This window comes from Anguilla rostrata, chromosome 13, assembly GCF_018555375.3.
Source record: "Anguilla rostrata isolate EN2019 chromosome 13, ASM1855537v3, whole genome shotgun sequence".
Classification (NCBI taxonomy): Eukaryota; Metazoa; Chordata; class Actinopteri; order Anguilliformes; family Anguillidae; genus Anguilla; species Anguilla rostrata.
In genome coordinates this window covers 22,888,006-22,907,447 of record NC_057945.1, presented here as the reverse complement: position 1 = coordinate 22,907,447, position 19,442 = coordinate 22,888,006, and the positions used below count along the sequence as shown (strand labels likewise).

The 19,442-nt window shown below is 44.7% G+C and overlaps 2 protein-coding genes across 4 annotated transcripts in view; one reads left to right on the top strand and one right to left on the bottom strand.

The window, feature by feature from the left end:
* Positions 1–19,442, bottom strand: part of cenpp (centromere protein P) — an 84,501-nt gene that overhangs the window by 15,397 nt on the left and 49,662 nt on the right. The window lies entirely within an intron of this gene.
* ecm2 (extracellular matrix protein 2, female organ and adipocyte specific) lies at positions 1,235–19,235 on the top strand. The gene is made up of 10 exons (XM_064305340.1): positions 1,235–1,721; positions 4,154–4,447; positions 8,112–8,300; positions 10,571–11,467; positions 12,115–12,230; positions 13,597–13,732; positions 14,202–14,359; positions 15,219–15,358; positions 16,818–17,144; positions 17,786–19,235. Exons 2-10 carry the CDS (start codon positions 4,195–4,197, stop codon positions 17,952–17,954), a joined length of 2,385 nt encoding a protein of 794 aa, XP_064161410.1. The 5' UTR covers positions 1,235–1,721; positions 4,154–4,194; the 3' UTR covers positions 17,955–19,235.

Below are 19,442 nucleotides of genomic sequence, written 5' to 3'. Positions count from 1 at the left end.
GCCACAGATAATATCTCATTTAAAAACCCCAAAAGGTATTACCACTTTAAATAGGTCCAACAGCATAAAACATGCTGATTAAGTCAGGACAGGTCGCTATATATAGGTTATATACCCCCTTCATCACAAAAACTACAGACCTGCATACTTCTTTGTTCTTGGGAAGATGTTTGATGAAACCGTCTGTCTGTAATTCTATACATAATTGACACTAGACGAGTAAAACAAAATGGCTTTGTATATACATTTTTGTGTTTAAGGAAGTAGATGAAGGCAAAATCACGGGGCAGCTCAAGACAGCTTGGAAAAAGTTTTCCGGAATGGAATACCGTAAGAAGAAAGAGACATATATAGAGTAAATGGAACTCACAGATTCATTCTTGGCATCGGATGTTATTGGAGGAGACAGCCAGGCAGCCCGTGCCATACACTGTAAGTCTTCTATAAGGGTTCAGGAAGCACGGTCCCAAAAGACCAGTCCGAGCTTAATGCTAACCAGGTCTGACATGTTTTTTAAAAATATGATGTAATTTATGCATTTTGTAATTGGTTATTAAGAATGAACATTTTGATTAAAACATGGTACTGACCTAAAACATGAAAATCAAATACTTGGCATTGGCCAATGAGATTTTGATAGACTATTGTTTCTGGAATTTTAATGACACAGATTTGGTATTGAGCTAATTGCAGGGAACATTGTAAGGGTGTACACCCCCAATGTGTTTCCAGTAAACATTTAGAGGTTGATATGGCAACAGTTTTAGTTTTTTATTTGGCTAATTTGAGCAGAAACACATTCTGTTCGGTGCCAAAAAGACATCTGGATGTACACTTAATGGATATAGGGATACGCAGTCTCCATTGAGGGTTTCACTTTTATGATGACAGTTCACTTTCAAAACAACTGTAAATATTTCAGGAAAATGTCAACATGAACACACGTGCACACGTACACACACACATGCAAACACACACACACATGCACATGCATGCACACACACACAGACACACTCGCACTTGCACACACACACAAACACACACACGCACTCGCACGCAAACACACACACACACACACACACAAAGCACATGCAGGAATAATTACATTTTCCCCACTCCACGGTGCTCTGGAACACCAGGGAGTTTTACAGCACACCGCATCCTCCCACTGAAACCAGAGAGTGGGCCGGATAACAGGAGCCGGGCTGGACCGGGCTGGGGCGTCACCAGCAGACCGTCAAAACCCGTGGAGCGGGGAGGCTTTCGGGCCGCTCTTCCTCCCCCTGGCTCGGCCCAGGGGCAGAGAGGACCCGGACGCGCTGCGTGTTTCAGTCCCGGGTTCTCACCCTCTCTGCCTCCCACGCGTCACCCTCGCCAGTCGCCGGTGATGACACGCGCGGCGGGACCCCCCCCAGCGCGATCGACACAGCGCCCGAAGCGCGCAGCGCCCAAAGTGCGCGCCGCCTTGTAATTACGGCCGAGGAGATCACTCCTCTTCCCCGCAACAGCGTCCTGTAACTGCCCTCCTCTGGTACTGCGGTGCTCTCCGACACCAGAGGCCAGCTTCGGCTCAGCCCAGCTAGCGCGCTCATCTGTGTAAAGCATTTGTCAGCCCAGCAGCCCAGCAGGCTGCACGCCGCTCTCCCCAGCCGCTGGCTCTCCCACACAACTCGGGAAAGAGCAGAAATATTTGGCTATACACGCTGTCTGCGACCCCGCCGGTAACGTACGCTGTCCTTTACTCTGTCTCCAGCTCCATCTTTCTCTCTGCCTAAAAGAGTTAACTTTCGTTTGCTTAAGAGAGCGCTTCGGTGGCACGAGGGTCGGTCTGTCATGTTTCTGGACGTAATTATCCTTTCACACGTGTTCCACTTTGCATGGAGTATTTCCCATCTGCAAATATCATACTGTGGTTGTGCTGCGTATTCGACGTACAAAAAGAAGTCAGGATAGGACAAAGAGAACTACATTCTCCACAAATGCGTTGTCTGCTTTTTATCATGCAGTTGTGCTTTTCCTGTCTTTTGGAGGAGTAGAGAAACAGGATGTTGTTCCATGTCATTTGTAGTTTGTGATCATAAATCACAATCTTTGTTTGGAAAAGCTTTTGTTTTGATAAGACGTATGCTCGTCCTCGAGGGGAGGGAGAAATACGAATACTCAGTAAAACATTTTTCTGTTCTGCACAACAAAACAATTTTAAAAAGGCAAAATGGCTGTGCTGGAGAAAGTTACTCTGACTGCAGAACCATTAAAGCAGACAGGAGGAATATTTCTGTTCTAATCTTGGTATTTTTTCCCCAGACGTTTCCCATTTGAGCCTTGTCATCCTAAGGACCACACCAATTATAATACTTTCCTTTCTGTATTTTCCCCCTCTCTCTCAGGCTGCAAGGCTTTTTTTTTTTTTTCCCTGCAACAATTCCTGAACCGATTTATTGCTAACCACATGATCCCCAGCCCCCAGGGCCCGGGCTTGTTTTGCACACAGTGGGAGAACCGGCCCACCGGAGGGTGTTTGGACTTCTCTTCCGCTCCCTGCCCATCAGATAGCCGCGCCAGAGCGCCGCGTCTCCGCGTCGCTCACGGAAACTGGCACGGCGCTGCGCGCTGCGCTGCTTTTCAGGGTGGCACGCTGCGTGTCGCTACGCGTGTCTCCCGCCGACAGCCCGCCCGCGTTCCCTCAGACCCCGCGCCCTCTCTCCGTGAGTTTGGAAACAGACACTAACCCGCCTCCGCTGCCTTGTGCGGCGGTGCTCTGGTCACTGTCGGTTAAGACAATAAACCTCCGCGGGTTTTTGGCAGGCACATGTAGGATGCTTATCTTGGCAAGGAGCACAGAGAGACTGTTCATGGAAGCAATTGTTGGGGGAAAAAAAACCTGCAGAAATATTCCACCTTGAGTAGTTTCTCCGGCGAAGGCTGTAATTAGCGATGTAATGAAGTCATTTGGGGGGTTGCTTGGTTACGCTGATCTTTGTTCTCTACTCCTGTAGTTGGTTCCTCCAGGATGTGAATCTTGTATTAGCCGTCATTGTGTAAGTGGCAGTACAGCTCATGACAGCAATCTACTATTGGGATTACAAAATGTTTTTTTTTTTTTGTTTTTTTTTAAATAAAGTTGTTTGGAGGACTTATCAAATGCATGCAGCAATGGAAGGGAACCCCTTAAGATGAAGAGAAGACTGACAACAACTGTTTAATGGCCTTGGACTGGAATAGACGAAACATCAAATGACTGTAACAATCTGGCTGAAGGCTGTGCCTGTCCATGATTAGCTGTATTAAGAGCTGTTGTTGTTATTATAATTGCCTTTATAATGACCCCATTTCTTGTCTTGGGTAGAGAAGCACAAACCATTCAGAAAAATCCTGGCTCGTCATTTATCCATTTGTCCATACAATGAGCAACATTTTCAAATGTCATGAAAACATTGTTTATTATGTGTTGGCAATAATTATGAAAAGAAAGATTTTCTGAAACGAATCACTGCAAACACTTTGTGTGTTTTACAGTATGTGTGTTTGATTAGATTTTATTAGGATCCCAATGAGCGGATGTGTGTGAGTGTGTCTGCTTGTGTGTGTGTGTGCGCGCGCATGCGCTTACATGTGTGCTTGCATGTATAGGTGCCAGTGTGTGGACACGTGTGCATTACTTTGCATGATAATTTAGATTTGGCTGCAGCCCACGGTAGCAAGACAGCAGAATGTCTGTGCCTGAACGGTGCCTGTTCGTACAAAGGCCATGTACACAGTGCATGAACAATGCAGAGAAAAGGGCTCAAAGGCCACCTTCAAAAGAAACATGCAATGAACGGTGCTCCATTCTTTCTCTGGTTGGGGCCTTCCACCATACACTCCCATACACTTTACGAGAGAAAATCACCTGAGAGAGGTGAGCCTGATTAAAAGGTCATTTGGTGACACGTCCAGAAGCGAGTGTCTGAAGTGCTGCTGTGAGCCATCGCGCTCCTCACCGCCCGGGGGAGATTAGGATCAGGGGAGAGACTCCCAGGCTGCATTGTGCCTTGCTATTTAATGTCTGAGACTTGTTATTAGGAGGAATGTGTGGAGTACCTGCATATTAAGACACAGCTATATCTAGGATTCAACAGGGAGGAAAAATCCTCTTTCTCTCTCGTCTCCGCAGCACTCCGCACCTCCCCAGGCAAACCGCCCCCCCACCCCGAAATGAAGGCAGGAGTCATACTTACTCTAGCCCTGCTCCTCCACCTGGGCCTCGGACTCGCCCAGGAGGTAGAGAGGGGGAAGAGGAGAAGAGGAGGACAGAAGAGAGGGAGGAACAGGTCCATGAGGCAGAATTCGGACGTGCTGGCCCGGCTGAGGAGCGTTCCCGTGGACAACGGCGACGACGGCGTGTCCGTGTTCATCGAGTCTTACAGGAACGTCAACGAGCTGGAGTCCAACTACAACGTCATACCGGGTCAGTGCGCTCCACGCTTAGCTACACTACAGAGGGTTCCCTTTTCATAATGTAATCAACCTATTTCACCATTGTTGTTTTAAAGCTTTTCTTTTTGTCGCTACTCAAGTGTATATGCATGGCTGACGATGGTGATGGCTCATATGACTGAAACAATACTTTGGTTAGAATAACATAAGCAACAAGAATTCAAACTCATTTTTTGTTTGTTGACTGAAGATGTTTTACTAAGAACAATGTCCACCGCTGGTATTCTTGATTACCCAACTAGGTTATAAAAGTAGGCCACATTCATAGGTGGTTCTCGTTATATAATTGCGTTTAAAAACAGCCCTCCTCACAGCTGTCCGTTTCACAGAACCCAGAATGCGCCGCGTTCCCAGCGCCGCACAGCACGCGGGCTCAGGCAGTGACCTCGCCCCCAGGCGCAGCAGCAAGCTCTCAGAGATGTTTTCAGGAGAGGCTGAAGGTTCAGGTTTTTTACGAAACCGATTCTCTTAGACCAGGGTCGCCTCCAAACTTAGAGAGCGATGCGCACAGTGATTTGATTGGACTTATTTCAGCTTATCCATTCTCTCTTCTTCAGAATAAAGCTCTGCTCTCTTCCTAAGGTCTAGTAAGTATTAGGATGGCAGCCATGGAAACAATCACTTACAATGGAATCCACTGAGCATCTACAGTAGTGCAGCTGTTGTGTAGTAGTAACAGGCACGCAGACAAATGCATGTCATTGGTGCACACTGACTAACCAGAAAGCACTCTGTGAATAACAGCACTCTATGCTTGATCATCAGAGCAAGGCTAAACAGAGCGGACGCCTGCCCTTTGTGTAGTACATGAACTGCGCTCAGAGCAAAATGCATGTACGGCACTACGAACATATGTACATGAGCCCTAAACGGGGTAAATAAATACTTAATAATTTTGGTGCATTTTTGGTGCATCCAACAATGCTTAACAAGGAGAGTTAAGAGGCAAAAGCCCACCGATTAACTGACCTGTGCTCTTTCTGATGCCAGAGCGAGGGAAGAAGGCTCAGAATCTAAATGAATGCCAGTTTGGCTTTGTGCTGTTTACTGCAGACTCAGCAGAAAAGCCGTGCTGGTGGGAGCTGCATGGTGAGGAGGATTTTCCATAGCGATAGCGCACGCGCTCAGTTCGCCCTCGGCAGGAGCACACGGCCGCAGCCTCTGCGCTCTGGCCCTCAGCCTGCCACGGTTTCTCAGAAGGACCGCAGTCCCAGCCCGCTGACCTCAGGGCTGGGCTGGATTACCTCACCACACTGACCACACCCGCTAAACTGACCACGGGCGCTGACCAATCGGGGCAGAGCGGACCGCATTCCAGCCTTACGGTCACCACTTAGGCAGACAGCAGACAAGCAGGGCTGCAGCTCTCTGTCCAATGAGAAGCTGAGTTTTAGGCGACAATTTGCTGCCTGGATTACTACTGCAGTGGAGGTATTCATTCTGACAGCACACACTTCAATTAATCAAAAAAGATCAAAACAGTGTAACGGAGTGTCATTCAACAAAAATCTGTCATATTTCTGAAAAAAAGCAGGACCACAAAGCTTTTTTAAAGATCCTATGCTCAATGAAAATAGATTGCAATCAAAGGTCAGGTCCAGGTTATTTTAATAAGAACTCAAGCAGAATCAAGCAAGGCATGTCAGACTTAGGTTCCGCTGTTTCACAGTGATTGCTAACATGTGTGGGACACAGCCTGAGCTGAAACCGATGGAGGGGGATATCACTAAACCAGGAAACCTTCAGACCTTCATTAAGCCTTGAGATTACATAACAGCACAGGATTAGGCAAAGGAAACTAATAACGCCAGTGCTTTTGCTGTAATGGAAAGAAAGCCCTTGTTTCTCCTCTGCGTGCCTCCTGCCAAAGACCCCCTGATGAGAGATGGAGCATTAGAACCTGAACCAAACATCCCAGCAAACATCCCAGCAATCTGTAAAAGACGAGACCTGGACAGAAGAGCTTGGATGAAGACTACCCAGAGATGCCGAAAAGCGTGACGTCTGTAGAGGAAGGCGGCCGACAGTCTCTCCTGACAGGGAAACCAGAGTTTCCCCGTTTCTGCGCTTGTTTCCAGGTTCTTTGATTTCAGGCTTTCATCAGATAAAGAACAAACACTGCCCTGTATTCTTGCCTTCAGATGGCTTTTGTCATGGGGGAAGAAAACCTCACAAACCCACAACAAGGGGAGAGGGAGCAGAGCGAAAATGACACAAGTAATTTCTTTGTGTCTTGCCCACAGTAAATACACATGGCTGGTGCTTTCAGACATATAATTATGATGTAGTGCTAAAATTGGCAACAATTTTTACCTCAACTTTCAAATACAGCAATTTGACACTGACACACGAAGGGGGAAAATAACTACATGCGACTGAAATTGCGACAAAACGTCTATTGACGAACACCAAATGACATTCTAGCTGTATCCTGGCAAACAAGTTCTCAAACAAGAAAAATGAACACATCCATATACCTCATATCCATATAATGGATAATAAGCAGTAAATCTGTATACCTCCAGTCATTCTATCATGTTTTCTCAGACCAATAAAATAAATGATCATGATTTGTCATATACATAAAAGCTATACTTGGAAACACCCATTAGCCAACTATGGGAACAATGCTAGAGCCTGGGGTTTTATTTACAATTCCTATTAAATTCCAGTTCACTTGTCCCCTTGACAAAATTAGAACAAACGTTACAGAATATAGATAAGCCAGCTCAATGGCCGCTTCACTACTACATAAGGAACACAGTGTGCCAGTGATCTGGTCCCCTCAGTGTCTGTACCAGGGCATCACCATGTCTGACAGGGCTGTCTGGCCTCCTGTGTGTCCTCACTGTGTGGACCAGGGCATCACCATGTCTAACAGGGCTGTCTGGCCCCCTGTGTCTCCTCAGGGAGGAAGGGGCAGTGTCTGTACCAGGGCATCACCATGTTTGACAGGGCCGTCTGGTCCCCTGTGTCTCCTCAGGGAGGAAGGGGCAGTGTCTGTACCAGGGCATCACCATGTCTGACAGGGCCGTCTGGTCCCCTGTGTCTCCTCAGGGAGAAAGGGGCAGTGTCTGTACCAGGGCATCACCATGTTTGACAGGGCCGTCTGGTCCCCTGTGTCTCCTCAGTGTCTGTACCAGGGCATCACCATGTTTGACAGGGCCGTCTGGTCCCCTGTGTCTCCTCAGGGAGGAAGGGGCAGTGTCTGTACCAGGGCATCACCATGTTTGACAGGGCCGTCTGGTCCCCTGTGTGTCCTCAGGGAGGAAGGGGCAGTGTCTGTACCAGGGCATCACCATGTTTGACAGGGCCGTCTGGTCCCCTGTGTCTCCTCAGGGAGGAAGGGGCAGTGTCTGTACCAGGGCATCACCATGTTTGACAGGGCCGTCTGGTCCCCTGTGTCTCCTCAGGGAGGAAGGGGCAGTGTCTGTACCAGGGCATCACCATGTTTGACAGGGCCGTCTGGTCCCCTGTGTCTCCTCAGGGAGGAAGGGGCAGTGTCTGTACCAGGGCACCACCATGTTTGACAGGGCTGTCTGGTCCCCTGTGTCTCCTCAGGGAGGAAGGGGCAGTGTCTGTACCAGGGCATCACCATGTTTGACAGGGCCGTCTGGTCCCCTGTGTCTCCTCAGGAAGGAAGGGGCAGTGTCTGTACCAGGGCATCACCATGTTTGACAGGGCCGTCTGGTCCCCCAAGCCCTGCCTCACCTGCCTGTGCTCCGAAGGGCGGGTGGCCTGTGACGAGGTCACCTGCCCACGACTGCGCTGCCAGCATACCGCCATCCCACCTGGAGAGTGCTGCCCGGCCTGCAGTGACCCCGGTATCTACCCCGCCCCCCTCCCTAAACCTCTCCATAGACACACCCACCCACCCCGAATGCTGTCTGTCCACCCACTGCTCATGTGCCCAACGACACATCAAACTCAGGCATTATCATTATTATTATTACTATTACTATTATTACTATTATTATTATTATTATTATTATGTGTTTTAATGGGGAAAGTTGTGCATTAAGGAGATGAGAGATGGATTTTCCATGCGTGGTGAGATGATGTACTGTTCAGCCTTGTGATAATGGCACAGGAAATGCACAGAAATGCAGCGGGTAACTCTCAGAAGGCCCTTAGGTCCTCCAGGCTTCTCTGTCGCCTGGACATCGGCGCAGCCGCTCAGCATCTCACCACGGAAACATCTCCTTCAAATGGCAAAAATTTGCATGTGACCATAATCCAGGGCAGCCAATGAAAATTTTCAGAAAATGAAAGACGCAGCTTTTTCCTGTGGTTTTTCGCGGAGGTTGCTCCGGACTTTACCGTGACGTGGGGCAGCTTGCAGCCCTGCGATTCAGTTCAGTTTAAAGGTTTTAACAGAATAAGTATTGACTGGCTGCTTACTGTAAGGCTCACTTTACCGTAACTTCACTATTCAGCGCAAATGTCCCCTCGCATGGGACATTCTGAACCACAAAACATTTTTAAATGCTCTGAAAAAAGAAGCTACACCAAATCAGGTGTTTTCCAAATGAATAAGGATTGTGTAATCATAATGAGCTCACTCAAGCCCTTAAGCTCTTAAAACTAAAACTTAAACTTGTGCAAAACATAAACAGGTGCATCTAAACTTAGCAGAAGGTGAGGACCCAAAAATGGTTGCAGCACGAGGAGGACATGTGAATCCACACAGTGCTCTTGCTTCTGCGCTTACTTACAGTAAAACTGCACACAAAGACAATGTTTCTATGCAATGAGCTGACCACAACTGACCACAATGATGGAGCAATCAGGGTTCACCTTCCCATCTAATAACAATCGAGGGAAAGTAAGGCTCACTGGTGTGTGCGCACACAGGCACGCGCACACACCACACACACACAATACTTGTTCTGAGAGAAACAATACGATATAGCGGATGATGCATAGGCCCGCAACAGCATGAGGGAATGGGACTGCTTTGGCCCAGCCACAATCAGGTTTTCCAAACTTTCAGATCTCTCAAAATGGCTCCGGGCTATGTCTCAGATGAGCTTTTTCAAAAAACACCCGGGCGTCTAGTTTCCCAGACAATCGTCTTAGAAATTGGCAAGACTTGAAGCATGCAAGTCCAGTTCCATGTCTGGACCTGGTGTGGTTTTTCATGAAGAGCACAAGCTTAGAAAGGGTTGTGCGGGCTACAGCCTATAGGTGCTCCTCAGGCCAAAACCACTACAGAGACCCTGCAATATAACGCGGCTCCGACAATGTGCCGGATCAGGACCCAGACTCAGATTTCATTCAGTCTTTCCAAGAGGAAACAAAAAAACAACGAAATACTTTTTAAATAAACAACACAGTACGGGGTTGCCAAGAGGTTAAGTTGATTGGAAAATGGATGTTACTAGACAGGAAGAACTATAATCAATGCTAATCCAAAAATAACTGCGCTCCTTATTCAAATAAAAATATTTTTCTCAGCAGCAGGGGCTTCCACCATGCATATACGTCTTCATTCCTCCCCTCACCCCCCATTTTTATATATATATATATATATATATATATATATAGTATATACATACATACATACATAATATATATGTATATATATACACAGTATATGCGTGTATGTGTGTGTATACACACATGTATGTATGTATCTGTATATACATTGTGTGTATAAATGTAGAAATTCATACATTTATAAATGCAAAATGTACATAACTACATATGTAAAATACACATACATACGGACATTCATTTATATTGTATATTTTACAATATAAAGAACAACATAGATCAATGGAGGATCTCTAAGAGTAAACTTAACTAATGTATAGTTACAAATCATCTTGGTTTAGCACACATTATTTGGAGAACAGCAGCTATTGTGAAACATCTATTAACCGTCTATATGAAATGATTTATTAACAAACTAATAAATCATACAAGAAAAGACATGATATGCTGTTTCACACAACATATTATGTGCTGTGTGTGTTATGTTACTGTGTGCCTCACCATACTACCCCTGTGCTGCTGTTTCTCTCTCCCTCATTCCTCCTTTCACACGCCTTCCTCCCGCTCCCTCCCTCCATCATGGTGCATGTCTCCCCAGTCCCTGATGCCCCTGAACTCTCTGGCGATTTCTCAGAGCTCAACGACCCCAGCGAGCAGGCCCCGGCCGTCCCACACACCCAGGAGCACATCGACCAGCTGCTGAGGAGGGAAGAGCAGGTCCACCGGGAGGAAGAGGAGCGTGCGCGCCAGCAGGACGCCGAGCGCAGGAGGAAGAGGAGGCAGAAGAAGCTGCAGGCCAAGAAGCAGAAGGAGCTCTTTGAGGAGAGGAGGCGCGAGGAGGAGGCGCTGCAGAAGATGGAGAAGGAGGAAGAGGAGAAGAGGCGCGAGGAGCAGCGGAGGCGCGAGGAAGAGGCGGCGGCGGTGGAGAGGGCGAGGAAGCAGAGGATGGAGGAGGAGAGGAGGCTGGAGGAGGACAGGAGGAGGAGGCTGGAGATGGAGAGGAGGCAGCTGCTGAGGGTGCTGGAGGAGGACTGGGAAGGAGTGGGGGAGGACATCGAGCGGGAGTGGGAGGGAGGCGAGAGAGAGTTGGAAGGAGGAGAGAGAGAGTGGGAAGCAGGAGAGAGAGGGTGGGAAGGAGGAGAGAGAGAGTGGGAAGGAGGTGAGAGAGAGTGGGAAGGAGGTGAGAGAGAGTGGGAGGGACGAGAGAGGGAGTTGGAGGGACTGGAGAGAGAGTGGGAGGAGAGAGAAGATTATGAGGTGGGGTCAGAGGAGGAAATCTGGCTGAGAGGAGATGTTTTTGAAATGCCACGGCGGCGCACCTCCCCAGGGGAGGCCGCACCCCTCCCTGCTCCTCGGGTTGAGGAACCCAACCACCTCAACCCCTCCCTCCCCCCCGGTTGCGTCATCTCCGACGTCACAGTAACCTGCAAGAACGCCCACTTCACCAACATCCCACCGCTGTCCATCCCCCAACTCAAGGCTCTGAGCCTAGAAGGTGAGGTAGCCATCAAAACTACACACATCTTCCAGTCCTGGGTCACAGGATACACAGGGTACAATACATGGCCAAGTATGTGGACACCTGACATCCATAAATTTAAAATTATGGGCATAAATATGAAGTTGGTCCAACCATTGCTGCTATAACAACCTCCACTCTTCTGGGAAGGCTTTATACTAGATGTTGGAGCATTGCTGCAGGGATTTGCTTCCATTCAGCCAGAAAAGCATTAGTGAGGTTGGGCACTGATTGGGTGAATAGCCCTGGCTTGCAGCTTCCAAATCTGGAAAAACAGCAACAGACCAAAGGGTGTCCAGATACTTCTGGTCCCAAGGCTTAAAAAAGTAGGAGTAGACAAGATGGAAATAGGTAAGATGTTTCCGGTTCATCTACACTAAAATGTGAAGAGGTCACACAGCACCAGCTGGAGTTGTGCACTCATCTTGATTAAAGATTCAAAAGTTATGGCACCCAGATACAAAGTCGGGACCAAAACGTCCAAACTATTTCCCCTTGTTAAAAAAAAAAAGTGGTTTTAGTTATTACAGCTGTGGGTCAGATAAGTGGCCTTTTCATAAATAAGCAGAGTCATTTTAACGATTTGAAGAGCTGATCTCATGTGGCTTATTTTCCGCCCACAGGGAATGATATCACCACGGTTCCAGAAGGGGCCTTCAACGGCCTCCCCAACTTGGAGTGGATCAACCTCAGCAAGAACAAACTCACTTCATCCGGCATCCACCCGCAAGTGTTCAAAGTAAAGAAACGACGTCCGTTTCCTTTCCCCCACAACATATTGGATAGGGATTATCCTTGATACACACACAGTAGTTCTTGCATAAATCAATGGCAATTCAAACTGCAATTGGAGAGAGGTAGTGTAATCATGGTTCCAAAAGCCCCAACTATGCATTCCAATGTCTGATGATTCTAAACTGGCCACAAGCAATCCAAAATTAACGTGTGAAACATTTGCTCCATTTTTCAAGATTGAGCATCATTTAAATAATGGACTACATGTGGAAATTATTTCGTATTTCAAAATAACGTCTACTGCATTTTAAAAGAATCACCAGGTGCCAGTAGCTTTAGGAGATCTCGGATTTACTTGACTGACCTGCCATTTTTTCTTGAACTAATATGAAATGTGAAATTTCCATGCTTTCTCTGGCAGCAACCTTATGATTTTACCATTATGCATGAATAGTATATATCCATCTGCAAATGTGTGATTAGTACATATCCATCAGCAAATGCTTGAATAGTATATATCCATCTGCAAATGTGTGAATAATATATATCCATCTGCATATGTGTGAATAGTATATATCCATCTGCAAATGCTTGAATAGTATATACACATCTGCAAAACTATCATTTTTTTCGGCAAGAAATACTATTTTATAACCAACCTGGCATTATTACATCTACCTCAAAAAAGCCAAATTCAAACTTTGCTTTGTATTTCAAGCACACATATGTTGACAGCCCTGTAGATTACGCATGGCATCACCGCTTACAAATCCCACCTAACGTTCTCTTTCATGGCTTGGACCCCATTTCAGAGTCTGGCTTTTCTGAGCTGTGTGCAATGGAACTCACAGGTTGCTCACAACAGAGCACTCAGGCCTTGACAACGAGCCCCTCTCCCACCCTGCTCAGACAGAAGCCTGCGGGACTCTTCTAAAGAGGAAAAACAAATTCCATGGCACTCGTTTGTGTAAAACATCAGCGGTATTCTAGGAACACATTATGCTTTTCTTCCTTATTTTTCTTGGGTCCAAATAACTTGTTGTAGAGGACAAAAACGAGCACGAGCTCTTTGCACTGGGGAGCTTGAGCAGTCTACAAAAACGAAGCAGAGAAAGAGAGAGAGACTGTTTACATGACACTCCCAGTCTCAGAGCACAGGAGAAACCAACACCATCTGTCTGACAGGAGAAATATAGACCAACAAAATAACAGGAGAAACTGATACACACAGGACATCATGCCAATGCCCTCTGCTTATCCAGTATTCGCTCACTCATATTTAGGTCCCCTAAAAGCCTTCAGGATTGTCAACGAATGTTTCTCGTTAACCCCTAAATGAATGTCTCTTTTTGTCCTTGTACTCCTTAAAGGGTCTGAAGTTCCTGACACGCCTGTACATGGATGGAAACCTCCTGGAGTTCATTCCCTCAGAGCTGCCCCCCAGCTTACAGGAGCTGAAGATCAATGAAAACAACCTTCGAGGCATTAATGAGAACAGCATGCAAAGTACAGGAACTCTACACCATTTATAAATACTCAGGGAGTTTTCCCTTACCACTGTCACCTTGGATTGCTTAGTGGAAATTTAGGTCAGGGTAACAGTGAGGTGTAGTTTAACATTGCAGGCACACTGCAGAAATGGAATAAAACAGGCTAATGAAAGTCTACATTTTCCTCAAAGTACTCGTCTGCATTTTACCCATCCATGTGCCCTCATGTTAAATTTCCCTTGAAAAACCGCCCGACTTCATAGACAGATAATGTGCTTAATGTTTGTTTTTGAAAACGGCATAGAAATTCTAACCTGTTACAGGCTGCTTTGACTAAAAACATCTGCCAAATAACTAAAATGTCCATTATAAACAACTAATCTCCCCAGTAACAATATTTAATAACATAATGCAACATACAGCAGTGCTAGTCCACTGTACCAGGTAATAAAAAAAACTTTTCCACGCACTGTAATCCCTGACAGATCTGAAGAACCTCATCACATTGGAGTTGGAAGGGAATATGCTGAGTGAGGGAAACGTGGCTCCCTCAGCCTTCCTGCCCCTCGCGCAGCTGTCCTACCTGCGACTGGGAAGAAACCACTTCCGCACCATTCCACAGGGCCTCCCCGCATCTCTGCAGGTGGGCGTCGCCCAGGATACCACTGGCACCGCCCGAAAGTCAGCCACGGCACTGTTTGTCCTCAATGGGAATGCCAACCAGAATGTGGAGAATTCATGTGCAACGCTGAATTCAGCTGATGCACATTTACCCTGTCATAGTCTCTGCCGGGGCCTGAATAAAATCAGCACTGCCTGGTAAACAGGCATCTGTTTTTAACGGACCGCAATTCAGACCTCCAGAGGCAGGGTGCATCATCCAAATCATTTTGTTGAGGAACCATTAACAAGCCCTCCCAATCCATTGCCTATCTCAATTAAATCTGCACTTAGATCTCAGTATTTAAGGTTCAGTGAATAATTTCATGCCATTCAACATCACAGAACTCCATAGAAAAAATGTTTGTACAGCTGAAATAATGTCTCAGTTGCAGTTACAGGAAAAACAGAACGGAACATATACTTACACTGCCATTGGGGGGGGGGTGCAGGTATTTTAATATTTATGTTTTTTGGCTGTAATCAAGGTGATAAATAACACCACTCTTCATAAGCCAAAAAAACCTACTTCTGTTACATATCAGTTTTCATATCATACATTATATGCATTGTAAATGGTAAATAAGCATTTACTTGCGATCTAGTATTTTAAGTCATCAGGATTTCACCTCTGGGAAAACATTTAAGTCAAAACAACAATTACGGTTATCCAGATCACTCCACCTCACCACACAAATAGATACTTTAGCAGGTTATTAGACTACAACATACTTTTATGTGTACTGCCAATGGCAGTGATACTCTTATGAAGTGTAATATGGGCAGTGATTGCATACTATAGAAATGAATACATGTCAAGCATTATTCTTGCTGCTTTTCAGGAACTCCATCTTGAAAACAATGTCATTGAAGAAATATCAGAAACTGTCTTCAATCACTCAAGAAACCTGAATATTGTTGTCCTAAGGCACAATCGGCTAGATGAGACTAGGATTGCTCCTTTGGCCTGGATCAATCACAAGTAAGTGTTGTCATTTAGCTGTCCATGTTCTTAAGAGGTAGTGCACTATGTACAGCTAAGTGCTGTAATTAGCTCTTCAGGTTCTTAGGAGGTAGTATACTACATAAGCGCTGTCATTAGCTATCAGCGTTTCTTTGAGGTGGTGTATGATTTTAGTGCTGTCATTAGCTATCCACGTTCTTAGGAGGTAATATACTATTTAAGTGCTGTCAATAACTATCCATGTTCTTAAGAGCGCAGGCTTAAAAAAAACAGCACCATTTGTAACAGCAAAATGATTTAGGCATTATTTTAAATGGTAAAAAAAACAATTAGGGTTATTTACTCTTAGTATACTTACTATAAAGTAATATAGAATATAACATTGAGTAACGGTGTAAAACAAAGTATTCAGAGGATCAAGACAGCTGACAGGAATAAGCAGGACACGGTTCTTGCCAGGAGGCCCCTGAGATTTCACCTCATTCACTGATATACTGATGATTTATTAACTTCAATACTGGTGCACCGTTAACTTGTCCACTTGAATACTGGAACCAAGTTAGCTTATTCACATGAAAACTGGTGCTTAATAAACCTATTCACACACCGATAGTGATGTATAGCAAATCTATTCACACACGTGTACTGGTGCACAGTAAACTAATTCACACATGCATAATAAACCTATTCACATATGTATACTGGTGGACAGTAAACACATTCACATATGGATACTGGTGGACAGTAAACACATTCACATATGGATACTTGTTTTAGTGCAAGTCTTTCACAAATTATCAAAGCCCTTCTTTTATTTGTAAAAGATGTAGCAAACAAAATGCCTAATTAGAGTAGTAGTAAATAAAGGATTCTGGCATAGCCTATGCCCTGCTCTATAATTCAAATCAAGTCTTGGCTTAAGCCTGAATGTGCTATTACACCACTGGCATAAAGTAAACAACCAACACAGACTGCTCTTCACAAGTACTAGGTCCATAGGCTGCCTTTGATCTCTCTGCTACAAAAACCTCCAAACAGACTGAGAGAGCTGGAGTCTGGTTTCCTTCTGTATGATGTCAGCTATGATTTAATGAGGTTAAATTGTGAACACACCATGCCTTGGGACCATATGTCAAGGGATGATTCTAAATACCCCATACATGAAAAACAAGTCGACTTGGACCGCGATCCAACCAAACTAATGCGGATGCAGCTTTTCTTTCTTCGCTGCTCAACTTTTGCATATGAAGTTCAGCTTTATAAAAAGTCATTTCCACGGCAAACCTCAATACACTGGTTATATTATGTCTTACTTCACACATTTCACATAGACGAGGCTTTAAAGAAGTCAGTCATGTTTTGTTCAGAAATCATACATTTAATCACAGGGATGAACTGAGCCTGCATGAACAATCTTCAGCTCTGCTTTTAATCAAAACTGCATTAAGTCTGATGTCCTGGTTCTGGTTTCTACAAGGCACCTGGAGTCCATAGACCTCTCACACAACAAGCTTTACCACGTTCCATCGTTCCTGCCAAGATCCCTGGTCCACCTGGTTCTTGTTGGCAACCAAATAGAGAGGATTCCAGGCTACGTGTTTGCCCACATGGATCCTGGCATCGAGTACCTGTACCTCTCCTTCAACAAGTTGGACAGCGAAGGGGTGGACCCGGTGTCCTTTTTTGGGTCCTTCCGCTCCTTGTCAGAGCTGTTTCTAGACCACAACCAGCTCACCACCGTGCCGCTCTCCATCAGAGAGATGAAGTCTCTGAGATTCCTTAGGCTCAATGACAACAACATAGGGTGAGTCTCAACTTCACCCAGAAAAACCTCACGGCCTGCCTCACTGCTATGGACCATTGCCTACACAACACCTGCTCTCAGCAGCAACAAAAAAAAAAAAAAAAATATTTTTTTTTTGTTGAAGGAGCGATGACTTGGCTTTATTCACTCAGTGTTACTGAATCATAACAAGGTGACTTGGTAGTTCAGGAGCACAGATTGTATCCAAAAGGCTGAGGATTAAATGAGCAGATGGGGGACAATACTTGTACTGTACCATTTGTAGGTACTCAGGCTGAATTATTTCAGTAAATTATGGTTTGTTTTAGGGTTAGGGTTAGATACTTGAGTAAGCATCCAATTGCTAAAAAAATGGAAAGTACATTCAAATGTAAGGAACATCAGTTACCATAGGTAAGGATGCCTGCTAAGTACATTAAAAAATAACTGCATTCTTAAGCCAATAAATGCAGTGTTACTAATGACAACACAGATTTTCACCTGCTATACTTTTCAAACAAAAAGTCTTTCAACATACGTTTAACTTGAAAAAAGCACAAGGCTATTGCTTCTCATTTTGTGATATTTTTAAAACTCTGGATGAGTTATGCAGCTAAAACGAAGAAAGCTGATCAGCCTGGCCATGTATTTCCTTCTTCCAGGAGCATTGCAGAAGATGCGTTCTGCGACCCTTCGAGTGAAGAAGACTCGAGCCTTATGACACTGCGTCTGGAGAACAACGTCATCGACACCAGGAAAATTTCACCCACTGCCTTCTCCTGCATACACTCTTACTTGAGCATCGTTTTGAAACCTCAGAAGACCAATTAGCGCCTTTATTTCGCTCTGTTCTTACCGCAGGCCGATGAAAACAAAAATAAGCCTGTTCCCCCTAAGCAGGCGACCACTACATCCAAGAAAAACCAGAACAAAGCCATTCTGATTTTCTCATGTTGAGTTGGCTATAAAATAAGAATGTACCAGACTATTTTATAAGATTAATTTGTGTATTAACTCCCTCTGATTATGACAGGCTTCTATGGCTCCCATTTTTCTTCATCAAAACCTTTATATAAAAGGACATAAGTTAATTTGCATATGAACCTTTGACAAAATGTTCTCCATTATGACACTTCGTAGTTATGTATTTAATAATCTGAGAGATAAATCTTATAGTAAGATCATTTTTCCCTATTTTTGCACTATGGAGAGCCATTTATTTGAAATACATCTCCAAATACATTCTCATTCTTCAAACATTGTTGGTCATATATTAGCTTATACTGTTCACATTTTTAATCAGAAGCACAGAGAACATGAACCAGGAATCTGGATTTCTTCCTAGAGCGAGTAACATGCCCACAGTTGCTTTTATTACACGACTCATATTCAGATGATTCCTTACAGGGAAAAGATGGGGCCACTTTGTTAGGAGAAAAATGGAGAAGGGTCTCGTTATGCATGTTTGTTTACAGAACACTACTGAAATTTGGGTTTAAACAGTACTGATTTTGGTCACTAGTTAAATGTGCAACTGATACGTAGATTAAAGTACCTTTGCATAGGTTATCGCAGTACTTAACAGCACAACATCAACAGACAAACCAAGGAAATGTAACTTTCCGTGGCCTAACTGGTATTACTTATTGGTATTAAAAATGAGAGTGGTATTGAGCTTGTTTTGACATATTAATGGTAGTAGTGAAGAAGATGGGACAGCATTCACCGCAAGTTTTCTGGGTAATAATTACCTATTTCAAATGACTCTGCCTCCAAGCCATACCCATTGTAAATCAACCTAAATTCAAATGCAAGTGCAAATGTAGATGCAAGTGCAAATATGCTACAATCATCAATATTTGTATTTTCACAAATGTTATTTTTGTTACAACTGACACTTGTTAAACTATGTGTTGTTGATGTCTGTATTTCTTTACTATGCATATTTTGCTGCCACATATTACGAGTGGGGATAACCCTTTTGTACTGCAATGTCACATATGTATTTTAAAAACAAACAAATGTACGGGATAGCTACCATAGTTTAATTATTCAAACCGTACTGATGTCAAAGTCTGAACTAAACAACCAAATAAAAAAGAATTAAACCAAGCCAACATGAAACTGTGGTACTTGTACTGTGATACTCCGAAAGAGTAACTGGACCCATACTGTATGGTCACTGGCAGAATATAGAACAGAATAAATCTATCATCACATCACTAGCAGATCAGCCATTGGAAAATATGACCACAGGACCATAAGTCATTGCTGTGAACAAATTCTGTAATGTTGCAGACGTTTCAGACCATTACAGTA